General features: G+C 40.5%; 1 protein-coding gene across 1 annotated transcript; it reads left to right on the top strand.

The window, feature by feature from the left end:
* The first annotated feature begins 1136 nt into the window (after positions 1 to 1136).
* On the top strand, positions 1137 to 19730 carry RAB27A (RAB27A, member RAS oncogene family). Its single transcript, XM_070378559.1, has 3 exons — positions 1137 to 1224; positions 5481 to 5604; positions 17417 to 19730. The coding sequence occupies exons 1-3, from the start codon at positions 1137 to 1139 to the stop codon at positions 17613 to 17615; spliced, it is 411 nt and encodes a 136-aa protein (XP_070234660.1). The 3' UTR covers positions 17616 to 19730.
* Positions 19731 to 21422: the final 1692 nt, after the last annotated feature.

Below are 21422 nucleotides of genomic sequence, written 5' to 3'. Positions count from 1 at the left end.
CAGGGGATCTTTCCCACCCTGGGATCAAAGCTGCATTTTTTGCATCTTCTGCATTGGCAGGCAGATTCTTTACCACTGGGCCACTTGGGAAGCCCAAATCCTTGGTGGAGAGGGTACAAAGAAAGGGGAAATTGAGTCTGATTACCATCACCCTAAAGCAAAGAATGGTTCTCAGGGATAAGGGATTTCTGTAGAGACTGAAATTAAAAGGTCATGAATGGAACACATTGTGATAACCAAGTCAGGCTTTCACAGGATGGGGACGACACATACACAGCAAGCACCATTGCTTTTGGCCTATTTAACTTTTAATTGTACAATAAATTCTTGGCTGAGACAAAGAGATCATGAGCTAGTTCTTGGTATCCCTGTCCAGAAGGCTGGTTTTTCAAATCACATGGCTTATTAACACATAAACTTCTACCAGTTAGATAAATAACTTATTATACACATTTGGAATATCATCATCTAATTTGTTAAATTTAAAAAAGTTACTTTTTATTTTAAAAGAAAATTGCAATAACTTGGCATTTTCGAAAGTCTGTATATGTTTTCAAATATTTTTTCTTGTTCTAAATACCTATTTACTATATTTTTAAGATACTCAGTGTCATTGATTACCTAATTTTACACTGTTGAAACTATTATATAATAGCCTAATTCAGTAAACCTTGTGCAAGTAAGATCTATGCATGGCATGTTGTTTAACATCTGATAATTGGTGAACTGTTGTAAAAGGCTTGAGGGGACTAAAAAAGTAGGGGTGTGGTTTATGGTCATGTTGTTTAACATCTGACTTGTTATTGATGAACTGTTTTCTCAATGTCAGAAACTGGATGAGGGGTACTGTCTGGTGGCTTTGTGTTTCAAACAGAATCTTTCTTATATTCTAGTAGTTATTTTGTAAGAGCTCCTAATGCTATTTAAAATGCTATTTAAAGGAGGGAACAAAGATAACTGAAGTCTTCTGCTTTCCCTGGTCATGCTAACCTGCATTGCATTTGTTTAGTGCATCTGCACTGTAGATCCATGGAGTTTTTCTGTGTATGTTTCCCAGGAGGACTTTATCCCCATTTTATAGATAAGGAGACAGAAGCCTGACAACTGCCTTCTTCAGAGATGCTTTTGAAAAATTAATGGATCCTAACCCTGTCTCAAGTTTCTTCTGTATTTTTGATCTGACAAATGAACTGCAGAGTTTTCTCAATGTCAGAAACTGGATAAGTAAGTAGTATTGTCTCCTGCCTGTTTGTTCCCACTGGAATCATAGAGAACCTACTGGGGAGGCCAGATATTAAATTCCTAACAGCCAAATCTTTAGAATGAACTCCCCCTCTGTCCATGTCCGACTCCATGATTTTCTTCTCAGGCAAAAAAATGATAAGTGAAAGTGAAGTGCTCAGTCGTGCCATTGCCTGGACTGCAGCCCACCAGGCTCCTCCATGGGAAAAAAGTACTGGAGTGGGGTGCCATTGCCTTCTCCGAAACCCCTACTACATAACAATTTCTTATAGTTTCAGTGTTATGAAAGGGTAATGGGCTGTAATTTTTATAGCAGAAAACCTTGTTTCTAAAAATGAGTTTTGAAATAAGTAATTGATGAATGCCTTGTGGTTTTCAAAGCATTTTCACATAGTTTGTGTCCAGTCCCCGTGTTCCCCCCATGAGGAGATCTAGGGAGGTGGTGTATCCTCATTTTAGGATAAAGATGCTTAGCCTTATAGAGTAATAGCCTTGCCCAAGGACGTGGAGCTCTTGGCTTTTGATTTAGTGGCCTTTTTGGGGATGGGGGGATTCAGTGGCTTTTTATGCTCTTTCTCAACTAAACTAATCACTAAGAGTTGAAGAGCTATTTAGTACTTTAAATATAGGTTCCCCGGGTTAGTCATGCTTACTGGGCTTCACTTTGTTAAGTGCCTGTCTGAGTCACGCACCCTTTTGGCTGAATGGCAGTGACTATTTCTAATTGCTTATCCTCGTTCAGTTCTGGGGCTTTCTTAAGCACTTTCCAAGGATTGTTGTAAGAGATGGGCTCATAGAATCTTAGCACAGGAAGAGCATCAACCCACCTATTTTTCACTGGGAGAAACCGAAACTCTGGACAAGGTAAATCTCATCCATTTGGGCTTCATGGCTAGTTACATGAAGGATAAAATCATGTGAAATTCTGTGTATTATTTTGTGTTTTCCTTATAGTGTAAAAGAATTCTTCTTGCTCAGTTAGGCAAAGAAAACATACATATTGGAGATTTCATGTCTTCAGTGTAAAGTATTCACTGTCAGAAAGATTCAGTGTCAGATGTATTAATAATAAATCTTAATTAGGAATAAAAATTTAATTATATATATTTTTTATTTTTCCTCTGTCTGTTAGTAGTTTGAATATTAGGGATCATTCTTCTTTGGGGGTCAAATTAAATATATATTTAATGTATATTGTAATATTTAATGTATTTTGTATGTTTAATGTATTTTATATATATAAATTATATATATATATATATACACACAAGCATATATGTATGTGTACACATATATATATGTACATATATACCATGTGTATACACATGTACACCATATACCAATGGTGGATAGCAGAACAGAGGCAGTATTGCATTGAACCAGTAACTGAGTCCTGGGTGCTGAAGGCAGAGACCAGGTCTGCACTCTCTGCTTCTCCAGAGATGCATTGCAGTCCTTTCTCTCTTGAACCCAGATCTCTCCTGTCCTCATGGGAAACGGGTAAGAGTCCCAAGTTGATCCCTGCTGAGCTTAGGAGACTGAACAGAGATCTGTGTCCTCTGGGCCTGAATTTGAAATCAAAGAGGAATCAGATAGTGTTGTCTTACTCACCTGTCCTTCTGGAGCTTAAGTATGAACCAGTTGTGCCCACAGGCAGCATGTTTTGTAGGGAAACTCCAAAATAGCCTATATTTCTAAACTGTTCTTCTGTAGCCTCACATAAGTGGGACAAGAGCCCAACAAGTATATTTTTAACATATTTTTGCCTTTATATTTTAATTCCTATTATTCCCTCTGTCTGAAAAGCCCTCTCCATACTCACTCCCATTGTCTTAAAAATTTAGAGTTCAATTTACTCTTTAAAATCTGACAAAATATGGCCCCCATGAAATTTTCTGTGATAACTTTGTTGAATTAAATTTTTTCTCTCCTCTTTAAAAAAATTATATTAAAATATAGTTGATTTACAATGTTGTATTAGTTTCAAGTGTACAGCAAAATGAATCAGTTGTACATGTATCCATTCTTTATTTTTTAAAGATCTTTCTCCATAAAGGCCATTACAGAATATTGAGTCGAGTTCCCTGTGCTATACAGCAGACTCTTATTATCTATTTTATATATCCTGTGCTGTGCTTAGTCGCTCAGTCATGTCCGACTCTTTGCAACCCCATGGACTGCAGCCCACCAGGCTCCTCTGTCCATGGGGATTCTCCAGGCAAGAATACTGGAGTGGATTGCCATACCCTCTTCCAGGGGATCTTCCCAACCCAGGGATTGAACCCAGGTCTCCCACATTGTAGGCAGATTCTTTACCATCTGGGCCAGTGGGGTGTGTATGTCAGTTTTATTCCTCTCAATTAGAGTTAAGCCTCCTATTGTGTTTTGTACTACTTACACATGATCCTTACCACATACCATATCAAGTTGTAGTTATTTATGTATGTGCTTTTTTTGTGTGAGATATTTTAAAAGAATTCATAAATTTATTTTTATATAAATAATTCACAACCTTTGTAGAAAAGTTAGGAAAAAAGAAAAATGATCAATTGTCATACTTCCCAGACTCCTCAAAATAAATACTATTAAACATCATTACAGGTAATAAACAACATCTCTAAATGCTTTATTGCATTAAAAGAATGATTTTCAAGTGTGAGCATGCATCTAGATCCCCCCAGAGAACTTGTTAAAACAGATTCCAGACCTCAAACCCAGCCTTCCTGCTTCAGTAGATATGGGGTGGTACCTGAGAATTTGCATTTCTAGCAAGTTCCCAGGTAATGGTTGTTAGGCTGCTGGTCCATGGACCTTACTTGAAGACTAACTGAATTAACTCATTTAACCTTTACCTTACCCCTATGAAGTAAATACTGTCATTGTCTTCATTTAAAGATGGGGAAACTGAGGCACAGAGTGGCCATGTAACTTCCTCAAGGCCACACAGCTAGTCAATGGCATAGCCAGGATTCAGCTTTAAACACCTTCAGTCCTGAGTTCATTTTCATAACCTTGACACTGAACGGGTAAGGTGTTAACAGAGCACTGAACTTCCCTGGAGGCCAGAAAGGTTCCACAGTAGAAGTGACTGAGAGGCAAGTTGTAAAGGAAGTAGGGGATGTCCCTGAAGGAAGGCTGTGTTTGGTTATTCAGGGTCTAGGGACAGAATGCATAACAGCCTGGAGACCGAAAGGATGTGGCTGTTGGAAACGGTACAGTTTGGTCTTGCCTGTATAGGTCCTGTTCCCCGCTTCCGTCCCGTGAGGGCAAAGGGCAGTGCCCTGAAATTCTGCACCAAGTATCAGGCCTCCATTATTGCTCAGTAAATACTAACTGACTTGACTTTCTCATGATAAGATATAATGAACATGACTTGATAATGAGGAACTAATGGTTAACCATGATAAAAAATAAATTAGGCCATACATTTTTGAGGATGTCTTATTGTGCAAGTTTGGGTTACTTTAATTTCACTGTGAGGCATGATGAGTATGAAATAAGACTTATTTTCCTTATTTGGGAGATTAAACTCTTTAGCTTAGTTGAAGTTCCCTTGCTTTTATTACTGTTAATATGCCTACTAACAGATTTTCATGTGAAAAGAAATAGAAGCTACAGAGTGAGAATTGTAGTCTTGTGCTTCTTGGGTCTGGTGACAGAATCATTGACTATATATTCTGGGTTTTCTGTCTTCATTTGATCCTATATTTTGTTTGTTTCAGATAAATTGATTCTGCCTTAGGATAATAGAAAAATGTGAAAAATATTTCAGATAGAAATAGGTTTATAGAAAGACAATTCATTTTTAAAATGCCACTGCTGTAGAGAGAAAATATATGAAAAACAGAGCTTTAAGGTTAGTCATGAGCACTAGGAAATCCTCCAAGTGTGCTTTTTTCTTTTCAAATGATCTTCATAAAGAAAATAGCTATCTGGTATGTGTGTGTGTGTGTGTGTGTACGTAAGTTTTGGAGGGATAACAAGTTCTCCCATTCCTCTCCAATATAAATAAGCTGGAGTATGTGCATAAGGGCAGGATTAGTTTTACATCTCTGCCCCATCCATTTAGTTTTATAGCTTGGGGTATTGGTGTTTTGAAAGCATTACAGAGAATTATGCACTTCCTTATATCTGTATATCCATTTACAGTTATAAAGCAGTTTTGCATATATTCTGCACTGATCATAGACTTATATTACTTAACTATAATAAATTTTCTTATCTTCTTCTACTAATAGGTCAGCTACAAATGCATGCATATTGTGAAAACCCAGATATAGTGTTATGTGGGAATAAGAGTGATCTGGAAGACCAAAGAGTAGTAAAAGAGGAAGAAGCCAGAGGACTTGCAGAGAAATACGGGTGAGTATTTTGGGGGAGGATCTACAGCACAAATTTCTGATGCAAGCATTGGCACGTGAATGGGTAACAAAAAGGGCAAAAGCAAAAAACTGAGAGGGATGTAGGCCTTGGGAGGAGGTGTCAAACACTCCTTTGCATATTAATATAACATGATTTGGGAACCGTAGAAAAAGCCATTGGTGAGGGCCTTCATTCAGTGCTTCAGTACCATTTTCTCAGTCTCTTGGTGTTTGAAGAAAGACAGCTTCAAGGACAAACACCCTAACTGTGTAAGGCCTCCTTTCCAAGATGCAGGTACAAGATGCCCAGGTTAAGGAAATTCTGTATATTTATTCAGTGAGGAAAATTCAAAGCCAGTCCATATTCTGCTTTGGCAAGTTCCAGGATACAAGAAGGCCTTCTTGGCCTTGAAATACCTATGCTGGTGGAGGAGTGTGAAGATCTCCTTTGGTTTAAGCTGTTTTTTTGTTGTGTGTGCTTAGTCACTTCAGTCATGTCTGACTTGCAGGCCCCATGGATTGTAGCCCTCCAGGCTCCTCTGTCTATGGGATTCTCTGGAGCAAAGATACTGGATTGAGTGGCCATGCCTTCCTCCAGGGAATCTTCCTGACCCAGGGATTGAACCTGTGTCTCCTGTACTGCAGGGATTCTTTACCACTGAGCCACTGGGGAAGCCCCATTTTTGTGGTGGAGAGTCAGCTAAATACTGTCTTCCTCCTTGAGCTCAGGGGGTAGGATCACAGTAGCAGCAGCATTAATGGACATGATAGAAGGGGTCAGCCACTGCTCAATAAAGTATACAAAGCAATTTGTGCTGTACTTTCTTCCTCCAATATAATGAGAATGCAAATGCGCATGTAATACTCTTATTATCAGTGGGAGACAGCAAGTAGGGTAGAGAAGGAAGGGGAGGGAGGGAGAAAGAGAAAGGAAGAGAGAAGGGTGGTGTGGGTGGTGCACTGTGTGTAGAGGGTGTTACCGCCTAGTGGCCTCTGTTGTTAGACAAATCCAAGGAAGCTAGAGGAGGGACTTGGCCTTTTTATCGTGTGAACCCTGCGTTTTTCTTTTTTGGGCTGATAGAGTTCAGAAAGCACTCAAGGATGGGGTTTACACTGGAGAGGGAGTGGAAGGATAGGTTGACTGGGCAGGAAGGAACCAAGAGTCTGGAGAGATTTGAATACTAGGGAAGAAGAGTAGACTTGATCTGCAGGGGCTCAGGAAGTTGCTGAAGGCCTTTGAACGTGGAGTGCTGTTATGAGTACTTCCCCAGGTCGGTCTGGGGCCATGGGGAGGATGGAGTGGAGAGCTCCTGGGCAGTCCCTGTGAAGGGTTGCTGAGTGTCTGATGCTGAGGCCCTTAGGATGGGCAGTCAGAAGGGAAGGTGGATTTGAAGTGGGGAGAGCCAGAACCAGCTGGGACCATGACCACGGACTGAAGCTGTGTCAGTCCCTGTTGCTTCTGACCTGGATGGTATGGGTGCCCAACAGAAGCCAGTGCTCTTTGCACAGAGCTAAACACAAACACACCTGGCCCAGAAGCTGGAGGAGCTAAAGGAGGATCTAGGGGAAGGTGGAAAAGGAGACAGGTCTGGTTGCTGGTTTGTGCCAATGAGATGAGCCAGCAAATAAGCGACAAAATGTGAGTGCCACAGAATGGCTGCTGCTTCACTTCTGCCCTGCGTCTCTCTGTGGTCCACCTTAACTGCAAAGGGAGTTCTGGGAAGTGTTATTCAATCTAGACAAGTTGACAGATCATAAAGCTACCACAGATAGAGAGTGGGGCTGGGCATTGGTGTCTTTTAAAAACTCTCCATGTGGTTTTTTTTTTTTAAAGCAATGGTCCCACTGACTTTTATTTATTTATTTATTTTTAATTAATTTAATTTTTGGCTGCACTGTGCCTTCATTGCAGCATGTGGGCTTTCTCTAGTTGCAGCAAGTAGGAGCTACTCTTTAGCTGCGGTGCACAGGCTTCTCATTACAGTGGCCTCTCTTGTCGGGGAGCCCGGGCTCTAGGTTCATGGGCTTCAGTAGCTGTGGCACATGGGCCCAGTAGTTGTGGCCCTTGGGCTTAGTTGCCCCATGGCATGTGCTGTTTTCTTAGACCAGGGATTGAACCCACATCCCTTGCATCGGCAGGTGAATTCTTAACCATTGGACCACCAGGGAAATCCCTCCATATGATTTTTGGAGCAGAACTTGAGAACCTCTGACTGAGGTGATTCTGAAGTGGGGGCTGACCAAGCTCTGTGGGCAATTCTGATCACCTGATATGCCCACTTCTATCTTGATAGTCACTTTTGTAAAGTAGTGGAAGGAAGAGGGATCAGATACCATGGTGGATTCTGAAGTGTTGAAGCTGGGGGCTGTGTTGCAATGGGTGAGGAGGAAGTAAGTGATGAAGCAATGGAAGCTGTGGACCTAGCTAGACCAGGCTTTTGAGAAGTGTATTTGCAAAGACAAGAAAAAAAAATAATAAAATAGGGCAGCTAGGAAAGTTAGCTAGACTCAGCAATTATATTGTCAAGTGTTGTGGGGGGTCTGGATTGACTCATTCCCTCTCTGGGCTTTACCTGCCCTTTGCTTGTTTCCTCTGTGACCATTCTCAGGATTCCACATCCCGCCCAGTATTGGAGAGCCTGCCGTTACCTTCTGACTATATGGAGACTCCGGATACGAAAGGGGCCGCCTTTCCTCGGTGCTCAGCTCAGAAGATCTGAGCAGTATTTTGTAAGAGAGGCTCAGTGTAAAGTTTCTGAACTGGGTTAAAATGAGCAGAGGAGAGATTAGCAGATAAAATAGTGGAGGTAACCAGTCCATTTTGAAGGAGATCAGCCCTGGGATTTCTTTGGAAGGAATGATGCTGAAGCTGAAACTCCAGGACTTTGGCCACCTCATGCAAATAGTTGACTCATTGGAAAAGACTCTGATGCTGGGAGGGATTGGGGGCAGGAGGAGAAGGGGACGACAGAGGATGAGATGGCTGGATGGCATCACTGACTCGATGGACGTGAGTCTCGGTGAACTCCAGGAGTTGGTGATGGACAGGGAGGCCTGGCGTGCTGTGATTCATGGGGTCACAAAGAGTCGGACACGACTGAGCAACTGATGTGATGTGATCTGATCTGATCTGATTGAAGATGGGAAGGGATGGAAGCAGACTTCCCTTAGGATTTAAGAAGCATAAAATAGAGTTCTGTAGGCTGTTGGGAGTTTTGGAGGAAGGTGTAAAAGATAAATTTGGTTCACATGGATTGGACAGATTTGACATTTAAGTTTAATGATTATTTTCACAGAAATCTTTTTTTTCATTTTTAATAATTGTAATATTTTCATTAGTTGTACATGCACTAAAAGACTATATTGGTTAATCCATCTATGTGCTAACAATCAGAAGACAGTAGTTTATGGGATATCTTCATATCATTTGTATGTTATCTGATAAATTTGTGGGTTTTGTTACCGTTGCATTACCGTCTATCCTCAGTTCATAAGAATGGGTCGTTGGTTCACAAGTGGCTCTCTGAAATATACGTGTATTTAAGAATGAAAGACTATGTCTTAGAAAAACTTTGCAAACCTAATAAAAACATGCTGCAGTGCAAATAAGAAATATAAATGTGTGTCTGCTGGGACAAGTAAATTTGAGAATGAGAACTTCATGCAGCAGCCCAAAATAGAAAGGGTGAATTGGATGCATGATGATGAATATTTGAAAATTTATTTTTAGTAAACTAAGAATCCCTTTACCCCTAATTCCCTACCCCCCTTTTTTTGCTATAGCATTTGTTTAAATTGTAACATGAAGCTCTTAGGTCACTTCCTAATACAACGAAGCAATGTGGCCCATAAACCAGCTTTTTTAGAACAACTACAAAATAATGCTTTCCAATATTGAATAATATTGACAATGAAATCAGAGAAGGGAGCAAAACAGAGGGTTATTCAGATTTGTACTTCTCCCAGTCAAAACCATGATATTCACTTTGTTGCTGAAACACTTTAAAAAATATCTGTGAAGTCAGTGACAAATATGTTAGAAGAAAAAGCAGAAAGCATATTGGCAACATTCCTCTTTTAGATGGTACTATTAGATCTCAGACTTACGTGTGCCGCAGCATCACCTGAACTCTGGGTCCCACTGAGTTTCTTAGTTAGTGGGACTGGGATGAAGCCCCACATTTTACATTTCTAGCTGATTCCTAGATGTTGCTGCTACTAGTGACTGAGGATAGCACTTTGAGAAGCACCCGTGTAGGTGTCAGGTTACCATGAGCTGTGCATGCTGGCAGATATTTTCCTTGCCCACAGAACTGGACAAAATGATGGTGCAACAGAATATGAAGCAGGTGTCTACCTGTGCCACATTTGGGGAGGGACATGTGCTCACCGACTGATCACTGGAAAATCCACGCTAAGTCCAGGAGGATTTTTTCTCTTACACAGTTCATGATATCAGCTGTGGTATAGATGGGGCAAGGACATGGATTGTTACCAAGCGAGCACGAGCCATAAGCTTATAGGCAAAGACTTCACTGTAGGTGAAAATGGTTGCATCTAAGTGTCCTTCTGTCCTCTTCTTTACTCACAGAAGATAGGTGTTGGTCAGTATAAGCCTTTTTTTCTTGATTCAGGGTTAAGGGAAATAGAGGACATAATGACTATGGTGAAAGTATGATAATTGAATATATGTATATCACATGTGCTGTGCAAAGAAATAAGCAGTAAATTTTCACAGAATGAGATAAAACTGTCATATAACATTGTATTAGTTTTAGGTATATGACTTAATGGTTTGATTTATGTGTATGTTGTGAAATAATCACCACAATAAGTTTAGTTAACATCCATCACCGGTGTAATTACAGTTTGTTTGTTTCTTCTTTTTTGCTGAACCTCAAGGCATTTGAGATCTTAGTTTCCAGACGAGGGGTGGAAACTGGACACCCTGCTGTGGAAGCATGGAGTCTTAACCACAGTCCTGCCAGGGAAGTGCCCTGTAGTTAGAATTTTTTTTTTCTTCTTGTGATGATGGACTTTTAGGATCTACTCTTAAGGACAGCATACAGAAGACAACTCCGCCCCCCCCCCACCCCGCCCCGCCCCCGCCACCCGCCACAACTGGAGACTACTGGCTAAAGATGAGAAAGGTGCTCAAGAGTTTCTGGAACGGAGGATGTGTTAAAAACTTTTATTTACAACATTAATAATATGAGTACAGACCGTTTCTGGGATTCCCAGTCGTTTCGCTCAGCAGGCGGCACTCAGTATTTCATCTAGTCTGAACTAGACGAAATGTATGACTAGCTTGATCTCTGGTGCTTTGATTCTTTGAAAACTTGATGATATCTTCTCTTTATTCAAGAAATAAATAATGACTTATCATTGGGCACATTTTAAAACCACACACAGAAGCTGAGACTAAACAGACAAGACTGATTTCCAGGGCCCCACAGAGCTCAGAGGATGATCTGGCTTTAGTTTGGCGCTCTCTCCCAGGGTGCAGCAGCGTGTGCCTCACCCTTCCCTCTAGCGGCTTGTTCACTCAGCAGCCAGCAGGCTATAAAAAGTAGCGAGACTCGCTTTTTAGTTTAGTGAAAAATTCCTCCATCATTTGTGGATACACATGTGAGCCAAATATCTAAAACCGTTGCACGGAATCACCAAATACGCTTGCTTTTCATTCCTGGGAACGTCTAACTGGGACCTGGGATAGTCTCGTTTTGTAGAAATAAGTAAGAGAAGAGAGAACACCTAAAAATTGGATCCTAAACTATGACATGAGCTGGATATAGGTATCTTGGTGAAAGACTGCAAATGATCATGTCCCCCTCATTTTCTTAAATTTAAAAATTTGTGGTGTACCTATTTATTAAAAGCACATCAAAATTGGTGTTCTGCAAGTGTTCCAAAATCCATTTAGTGCACATGTATGGAGTGATACCAGTTAGCTGCACAGGATTTTTTCTGAAGGTTTGACGAACGGCTTCCTAGTTGTTCTGCACTAGCACCATCGTGTGGCGAAAAGGAACAGTACACCTGTCTCTATGCTTGACAGTGGGGCAGTTGATCCACTTGAATTTAAGCTAAGATTACTAAATTTTTGCCTGGAAAGTTTTAGGAAAAGCAGAACATTATGTTTAGAGAAGAAGAGAATCCCATTGGGTGAACATTGATTGAGCACTTGCCGGACGCTAAGCTTGTGTTAAGCCCTTTACCTGTATTATCTTATTGCTTCTTTATTAAGACCCCATGAAGCACTGTTATACCTCTTTACAAATACAGAGAACTGTTCGGATAAAGTAGCCCAAGTACCGTCTAAAAGTGAACATCGATAAGATATGGACATAAAAATATGTTTGATTCTATACTATAATTTCTATGCTGTTAGGACAAGCTGAACAGTCCAATTTTCAAATGTGAGCACAGGGCATCATTTTTTGTTTGTTTGTTTGCTCACACTACATAGCTTACAGGATTTTAGTTCCCTGATCAGGGATTGAACTCACGCCCTCAGCAGTGAAAGCTCAGAGTCCTAACCACTGGACTTCCAGGGAGTTCCCAGAGACATCATTTTATGATGGAAAGAAAGTCTTAATTCAGGATCTTTGCTGTCCATCTCATTTAGTTTACTTTTTGTCTGGCAGCTCAAAGAGCTGAGGGTGGCAAGGAGTGATCTCTATCATTCATTTATTCCTATAGGAATAAAAACCGTATTACCTCAGTTGCTTGCTGCTGCTGCTGCTGCTAAGTCGCTTCAGTCGTGTCTGACTCCATGCGACCCCATAGACAGCAGCCCACCAGGCTCCCCCGTCCCTGGGATTCTCCAGGCAAGAACACTGGAGTGGGTTGCCATTTCCTTCTCCAATGCATGAAAGTGAAAAGTGAAAGTGAAGTCGCTAAGTTGTGTCCGACTCTCAGCGACCCCATGGACTGCAGCCTTCCAGGCTCCTCCGTCCATGGGATTTTCCAAGCAAGCATACTGGAGTGGGGTGCCTCAGTTGCTTAGAAGACTCTGAATAATTAGTCTGAAGATTTTAAGGTTGTTAACCTGACTTCTGGTCACATCACCTGGAGGTTCACAAACGGTCAGAAAATACACTTTTAATTTTTAGTTTGTTAGTAGAATTTGAGATTAAAACTCTATATCTTCTTAATATTGTACCTCTTTTAATATGAGTGACTTCAAAATGTGTGCTTTCACTCATATACCCTGAAATTCTATCAAGTAAGTGTTTATTTAAGTTAGTAAACATTAGAGAATAGCTCATAGTTCTGCTAGAAACATCAGTCATTTGTTGCTCAGTTGCTCAGTTGTGTCTAACTCTTTGTGACCCCATGGACTGCAGCATGCCAGGCTTCCCTGTCCTTCTCCATCTCCCAGAGCCTACTCAAACTCATGTCCATTGAGTTGGTGATGCCATCCAACCATCTTGTCCTCTGTCTTTCCCTTTTCCTCCTGCCTTCAATCTTTCCAGCATCAGGGTCTTTTCCAATGAGTCAGCTCTTTGCATCAGGTGGCCAAAGTATTGGAGTTTCAACTTCAGCATCAGTCCTTCCAGTGACTATTCAGGACTGATTTCCTTTAGGATTTATTGACTGGTTTGATCTCCTTGCAGTCCCAGGGCCTCTCAAGAGTCTTCTCCCACACCACATTTCCAAAGCATCAGTTCTTCAGCACTCAGCCTTCTTTATGGTATTAATCAGTAAAGTAAGATCTGTTTTCTCTCAGCATTTAATGATGATCACTTATGGTAGTAAGGAATGGTAGTAAGTATGGTTTGACAAGAACTGGAGGGAAACGAATGCTTTGGAGCATGAAACGCTTTGGCTAGGACAGATTTGAGGGAGCCATCTCTAATGTAGGGAAGTATAATTCAGACTACTAGAATTTAGGGCAAGACTAGAGATTAGCTTCATAGTGGATTGAATCAATTTTTGTGGGCTAGTCTGGAAAGTTAATGTTTATAATCTTGGTAAGGTCTCTTGGAGCTATGATTTTCCACAATTCAGTGATTCTATATATTCTGAGTTTTAAACAACAAAGTTAAAAACAAACTTTTGTAACCCATTACTGTGTTTGAAATAGAAAATGTTTATTAATGACAGATTTGTCAGAAACGACACATTTCTTATGTGTCAGACTCCAATCTAAGTCCTTTAGATGTTAACTCAATTAATCCTTAATAGGAAGATAGTGATATTTTCTGGTTTTATGGATAAAGCAACTAAGGCACAGATATTTATAGTTTGCCAGTGCTACACTGGAGAAGGCAATGGCACCCCACTCCAGTACTCTTGCCTGGAAAATCCCATGGGCAGAGGAGCCTGGTAGGCTGCAGTCCATGGGGTTGCTAAGAGTCGGACATGACTGAGTGACTTCACTTTCACTTTTCACTTTCACGCATTGGAGAAGGAAATGGCAACCCACTCCAGTGTTCTTGCCTGGAGAATCCCAGGGACGGGGGAGCCTGGTGGGCTGCCGTCTATGGGGTCGCACAGAGTCGGACACGACTGAAGCGACTTAGCAGCAGCAGCAGTGCTACACAGTTAGTATGGAGTTGTAATAGGATTTGAATCCAGGCAACCTGGCTCCAGAAGTTATGGCTGTTAACCATTGTCCAGACTGTCTTTAAGTGTCTGACTCTTTGTGACCCCATGTACAAATGGGGTCCCCTTTATTTAGTCCACTGGGCACTTCTGTGCATGGAATTCTCCAGGCAAGAATACTGGAGTGGGTGTTGTTGTTCAGTTGCTAAGTCATGTCCGACTTTTTGTGACCCCATGAAGACTGTATACCAGTCTTCCATGTCCTTCACTATCTCCCAGAGTTTGCCCAAATTCTTGTCCATTGAGTCAGTGATGCCCTCCAACCATCTCATCCTCTGTTGCCCCCTTCTCCTCTTGGTCTCGATCTTTCCCAGCATCAGGGTCTTTTCCAATGAGTCAGCTCTTTGCATCAGGTGGCCAAAGTATTGTAGTTTCAGCTTCAGCACCAATCCTTCCAATGAATATTCAGGGTTGACTGGTTTAATCTCCTTACTGTCCAAGGGACTCTCAAGAGTCTTCTCCAGCACCACAGTTCAAAAGCATCAATTCTTTGGTGCTCAGCCCTTTTTATGGTCCAACTTTCACATCCATACATGACTACTGGAAAAATCGTAGTTTTAACTGGGTAGCCATTCCCTTCTCCAGGGAATCTTCCTGACCCAGGGATCAAACCCTGGTCTCCTGCATTGCAGGTAGATTCTTTACTATCTGAGCCACCAGGGAAGCCCTCATGTATAGGTTCTATCGTTTTTAGACTATTTATAATTTTTCATTTATGCCTTTAAATGATTATGGGGTATTAGGAGCTGAGATGGAAGAAACTATGAAAAGTAGAAATAGCGTAATGGAGAGAGATCCTGTTGAGGAATTCAGTGAGGCTGATGACTCTATAGTTGGAAAGATATTTATGATGGACTTAGAGGAAATGTTAAAAATGAGATGTGAACCATTGTAACCACTGTTTACAAGAAAGTTTTCTGCTCAACTACTTTTTTATTTTTGTATTTCCAATTTCAACCCATTATTCTCATAGGGAGAGATGAATTTTTCAGTTGTTTTTTCATGAAACAATAGCTTTCTGAATGGTGATAGAATGATCAAGCCTTCTCCTTAAGTATAAGCAATATTCTTAGACATTGAATAATTCTCCTTGGGTGTAACTGAGAAAGCATGATGGAGAAAATCTAAGTATTTAAATTTTGAGAATTCTTAAACTAAAATTCAGTTCATATAAAAATGGCAGCATCAAAAAGTGTCCCTGGGACTTAATAACATAGATAGTTGATAAGTATTTATTGAGTTTCCATAAAGAATGTCTTCTTCAAACTTGGTAGAGAAATACTGCATGTGACCAGGGGGATGGGAAAAATGCATTTCCTTCATTTTGTGGATAAGACACCAGATGAAGATGTAGGAAAAAAAAAAGACTGAAAGTAACCAAAGAGATAGCCAGGCAAGAGGTTTAAAAATCACTAAGATGATGTAATTTGCCCAGTGAGACCTTCTCTGATTAAGATATTTACTTTATTTTTAAAAAGGTGTATTTACTTATGGCTGTGCTGGGCCTCTGGTGCTTCACACAGGCTTTCTCCAGATGCGCTGAGTGGGGGCCACTCCCTGGTTGTGGTGCACGGGCTGCTCTTTGGGGTGGCTTCTCTTGTTGAGCACACAGGCTCTAGGGCATCACGTTTAAGTAGTTGTGGCACATGGGCTTAGTTGCTCCTTGGCACGTGGGATCCTCTTGGGTCAGGAATTGAACCCATGTCCCCTGCCTTGGCAGGCAGATTCTTAGCCCCTGGACCACCAGGGGAGCACCTGATTAAGGTATTTTAGAGTCAGCGTATGAAGGGCTATGAACATGGGCATGGTGGGATCAGTGGAACAACTATGTCCAGCAGACCTCACAGACAGATGGATAGGTCTATCTGCTCAAATGCAGTGATGGTTCTTCAAGCAGTTTTTATGAGCTACACTCCAACAGGAAAGAATATAGAGTCCAGTTGCAAGGCCTGTTAGTTCCTGTAGGAAGCAAGCAGATAATAAGGCATCACCTTGAGGAATCGTAATGGACAGATAACCTTCATGCCTGCACATGCACCCCGACTGTGATTCTTAGGAAGCAGAACAGTTCTGAAAATATCTGTCAAAGCACTAAGAAGGTTAAAACAATTCTGTTAAAGTTCTCCTGTGGAAGCTGCTCCTAGTCAGAAAGTAATGAAAGAACTATTGGAATTGTAATCAGAGTCATTGATGGAGTGTTAATATGCTATGAGAACACAGGAAAACAGACATTCTTCAGCAAGAGTAATAGAGATGGATGTTAAAGTATCTATAAATGTAAGGAATATTTTACTGAATTCAATTGCAGGACTCCTGAGGGGCTAAACAACTTTCTTTTGTAGTTTTTACATCTAAGAGTATTTTTGGTCAGACTCCTTACTAAGTGGTGGGAATGAAGTTAACAGTGTGAAGAAAATATAACTATATCATTATTTTCATGACTTTATTAAGAAGGGGGAAGAATTTGGCAGGTAATTGATTAATCCCCTTGCAAAGACCAAGTATGAAGGGTGACCACTGCAAGAAGACTGATGATGTCTTAAGAACATGTGAAAAATAACCTTATAGTTTTGAAACGATGCTTTGTGAGTTACTAAAGAATTATACCTAATCTCAGGTCCTGGGATAACAAAATAAACACACTTAAGATTGATATGCTTGAGGAACCCTCAAGTGCTATAAAATTCAGAATGTCTTGTCTTCAAGGGTGTGGTGTCAGCCCGGAGCTGACAAGGGGCCAAGCCCTTGACGAATACGGCCAGGGATCTCTGATGTCTCATGTCAGCTTGTTTTTTTTTTTTTTCCCCCATTGACAGCAAGTGAGAGTTCTCTATTTTGGAGAACTTCATACAACATCATGTAAATTTGGAACCAGTAGAGCCTATGGTTGAGTTGGTTACACTTGAACAGCTGTGGATTCAAAGCCTGGTTCCACTCCTTTCTAGCATTAGGAAATTGGGCACATTACTTCATCTTTCTGAGCTATAGTTTCATCATTTGTGAAATGGGGATAAAAACTCCCAGAAGTTTTACATCTCTGTTAGGAATGCAGTGTCAGTTATTATTTTACTTTTTAATGTGCTAAAATGCCTTTCTTGTCTTATATATTTATATTCTTCTGATTTTCTAAGTTGAATTATCAAGGGCAAAGGTCACTGACCTTTCCCACCACACGCTGTAACCCAAGTTGTTGCTTCTTTCAGAGTCCCCTACTTTGAAACTAGTGCTGCCAATGGGACAAACATAAACCAGGCTATTGAGACGCTCCTGGACCTGATAATGAAGCGAATGGAACGGTGTGTGGACAAGTCCTGGATTCCCGAAGGCGTGGTGCGTTCCAACGGTCACACCTCTGCAGATCAGCTGAATGAAGTAAAGGAGAAGGGGTCATGTGGCTGTTGAGGGGGCTTAGTGAGCTGAACAGCCATTCGAGGGGCCCATGTCTGTGACCTTCCCTATGGTGATACATGACTCAGAGAGAGGCAAACAGGCCTTGCGTGCAAACTGCTTCTCACCATCCCAATTAGACCTATCAGTAAAGCATCCCGTTTTAAAATTACTTTGCTGCAGCTTTGTAAATATTCTTTAGGATTCAGCCTGAGAGTTAGGCAAAATATCTCACATAGCCAAAAGTGCCTTATAAAATATTAGCCCCATGGCAGTAGATCGTTCAAGGATTCAGGATTTTGTAGCCACAGAACAGCGCATTTATTATGTATAATGACTGAAGATATAATGACTGCTTTACCATACATAGGCCCAGAGTCTCACCTTTAAGATCTTAGATGTAATATCCGTTCTTAACACAAATTTAAGTCACTTCTTGCACCACAGGGGACTTTCTAAAATGTCATCTAAACAATTTAAATATTAAATAAGAATATACACAAATGATGGTTCAATGTCTTGAGTATAATTTATGTAAGCATTCTCTTTAAAATGAATATAGGAGAAATGGTTGGCCATATCTATAGGCCCTGGATAAACTGGATTGATCGATTTCATGCTCACTGTGACTATTTTTGGTGGGAAGGGCCTTGAGAGTAAGGACTAGGGTGGTTTAGTGTTGTGTAAGCGACTGAAGTGGGGACTTCTGGCTCCCTGCTCGATTCCCTTTGCTCTGAAAAGTTGATTGAAGGGTCAGGGAATTAGATTTTTATGCCTTTAGTTCACAGTGATATGTGCATTTATACTTGGCCTATGTGCTGGCCATATTGAACATAGCTGGTGCTTATGCTGAAGATATTTGTGATAAGCAAATATTTAGCTTCTTTTTCTTTATATTTATAATGTTGGTCTGGCATCCTCAGGCTGCAGTTTCAGTTAGCTTATGAACGACTCATCATTTTTTTTCACCATCAGGCTCTATCTTGTTGATCTTTGAAACTTGTTTTATTTTTATACGGGTGGAATTGAAGGAATTAGTTTATAATTACATAACATGTCTGTTTATACTGTTTGATGGAAGATGGATGTTTGTATTTAAGCAATTACATTCATATTCTGTCTCAAAATAGAAAAACAAAATATTCTATAGCCTGTAGTTTTCACTGAGATCATGGGTATTTACTATACTTGCTGGATCTTGCCAAGGTCATGTACTCTTCCACACTGCCAAAATGTCTTTTTTACCAAATTAAAGGTGTGTTTCAAAATATGCTTCATGGCAGTTGTTTATAAAAATCAAAGGGGAAAATTCTTATTTATTAAAGTAGTTTAAGTAGATTAACATTTCCAAAGAATTTAATGGCTATTTAGGAAGAAATACCACTCATTATAATTTAAATAAAGAATAAAAATAAATGTATTTTGTGATGGCATAACTGTAATTAGAAAAATAAAACTGTGATGAAAAGTAGCTACTGGTACATGATAATTTTCAAACGGCTTTTTACGGACCATCTGTCCTGTTTCTTTTTTGCCACTGCCCTTCCACCATCTGCTTAAGAAACTTAGTTGTGCTTTGTAAGATCTTATATATTTCTATCCTTAAAATTTAGACTTCTTAAAATACTAAGAAGTCACTGAGTCCTATGCATTTGAATTGTGTATCCTAGTGATAAAAGATCCAGCTATTTCTGGATCAGGGTCCTCATCATAAGCAGTGCCTTGTAAAATTGCTGTAAGACTGAAGTGGAGGAAATAATTTTATAGCTAGGTTCCAGGGAACATTTTATACGATTTATTTGTATAGTGAAAAAGAAAACAATATCTGTATTGTGTCAGCCTATCAGGAACCAAACGAGCAATTCGTACAGATTCTATTGGCCTTAAACATAATACACAGTGAAACATATACACGAGACAGTGTGCACACAAGAGCCATTTTTAGTTATTGACATCAATAACCTGTATTCTCTTTGGAAATCATGTTTAAATTTACTTTGAAGCACCAACATAAACTTTTTTTATGTGTCAGTGTATTTTTCTATTTACAGGCTTCTGTAAAAGTGAAGTATATCTTCAGTGAATTTTGTGCCAGATAAGCTTATAATAAAAAAGTGGTCTAATCTGTCATTTATGTGTGAACATAACTTCATTTCCCTTTACAAGAAAGTTTCAACCCAGAGGATGTAATGCTCAAGGAAAGCACGTTCAGAGACACAAATTCCATTAGGTACTTGATGAGGGACCAGCCAAGATAACAGGTTCTGGAGAAGGTAACTCACACGTGTCATCATCAAACACAGATGGAGCACCGACAGCACATGAAGTGTTGTGCCGGCTGTTGACAGGTGAACAAAGCAAGGATGGTAAGGGCTTGAACTAAGGCTGGGGCTGAGAGATGGGATGCAAGAAGCATTGGGGAGGGTGTGGTACTTAACTGGATGAGGAGGGAATACGGGGAGATGGACTCTCTGACCTTATTTCCTGCCACCCTGTCTACCTCACTCACTCCTCTGTGAGCATACTGGCCTCCCTGGAGCAGTCAAGTGTGTTCCTGGAATATCTGCTGTTCCCTCTGCCTGGAATGCTTGTCTTCCATATATCTACATGGCTCCCTCTCCCACCCTGTAGGACAATTCAAAGTCGTGTTGTCCAAAAGGACTTTGCTGATTACCTTCTCTAAAACAGCAGTCACTCCCTCTCATGGCCCCTATCAGATTGTCCCCTGCTGCCTTGTTATTCTGCTCTGTTTTTGTACATGTCACTTATCACCAGTCAATATCTTTGTATGTTTGTCTCTATTCACTAAGATATAAGCTCTGTGAAGATAGGGACGTGGGAAGTTTTCTTCAAAACTGTGTTGCTGCTACCCGGAAAAGGCCTGGAACATGGTAGGTCCTCAAATGGCTATTGGACTGAATAGAGGACTTAAGATGCAGCAGAGTCAAATGAAAGAGTTTTCAAAGTAAGACTCCAAGACTTCAAAATGTTTAGAAAGGTTCCCAAATAATAAGTCCATATTGGTTTATTATAAGAAATTAGGAACTCTGATGGAGAAGGCAATGGCACCCCACTCCAGTACTCTTTCTTGGAAAATCCCATGGACAGAGGAGCCTGGTAGGCTTCAGTCCTTGAGGTCGCTGAGGGTCGGGACACGACTGAGCGACTTCACTCTCACTTTTCACTTTCATGCATTGGAGAAGGAAATGGCAACCCACTCCAGTGTTCTTGCCTGGAGAATCCCAGGAACGGGGGAGCCTGGTGAGCTGCCATCTATGGGGTCGCACAGAGTCGGACACGACTGAAGTGACTTAGCATAGCATAGCATAGGAACTCTGAGAGGTATACTCTTGATCTTTTGAAGTTGATACCAAGATAGATAACAATCCATTGAAGAAATGTTCAATATGGACTTTTTGGGTTTTTTTTGTTTTTGGCCATTCCAAATGGCATGCAGGATCTTAGTTCCCTGACCAGGGATCAAACCCTTGCCCCCACAGTGGAAGTGTGGAGCCTTAACCACTGGACAGAACAGGAAATTCCCAATTAGAAGTTTTTAAAAATTGAACTGTAGTTGATTTACAATCTGTTTTGGCAAAGTAATTTTTTGCTAACATTATATATATATTATATAAGTATATATTAATATATAATATACATGTGTCTATTCTTTTCAGATTCTCTTCCACTATAGGTTATTGCAAGCTATTGAATATAGTTCCCTGTGCTCTATAGTAGTAGGGCCTTGTTGTTTACTTTATATACAGTAGTGTGTGTATTTGTTAATCCCATACTTCTAATATATTCCTCATCCTCCTTCCT

This window comes from Bos mutus, chromosome 10 (assembly GCF_027580195.1).
Source record: "Bos mutus isolate GX-2022 chromosome 10, NWIPB_WYAK_1.1, whole genome shotgun sequence".
NCBI classification, from domain to species: domain Eukaryota; kingdom Metazoa; phylum Chordata; class Mammalia; order Artiodactyla; family Bovidae; genus Bos; species Bos mutus.
This window is presented reverse-complemented; position numbering and strand designations above follow the sequence as displayed.

Coding starts and splice junctions, on each gene's coding strand:
- RAB27A (XM_070378559.1), top strand. CDS start 1,137: ATGGATCCTAACCCTGTCTCAAGTTTCTTCTGTATTTTTGATCTGACA. Junction 1,225..5,480: donor CAATGTCAGAAACTGGATAA/GTAAGTAGTATT, acceptor TTCTACTAATAG/GTCAGCTACAAATGCATGCA. Junction 5,605..17,416: donor GGACTTGCAGAGAAATACGG/GTGAGTATTTTG, acceptor TGCTTCTTTCAG/AGTCCCCTACTTTGAAACTA.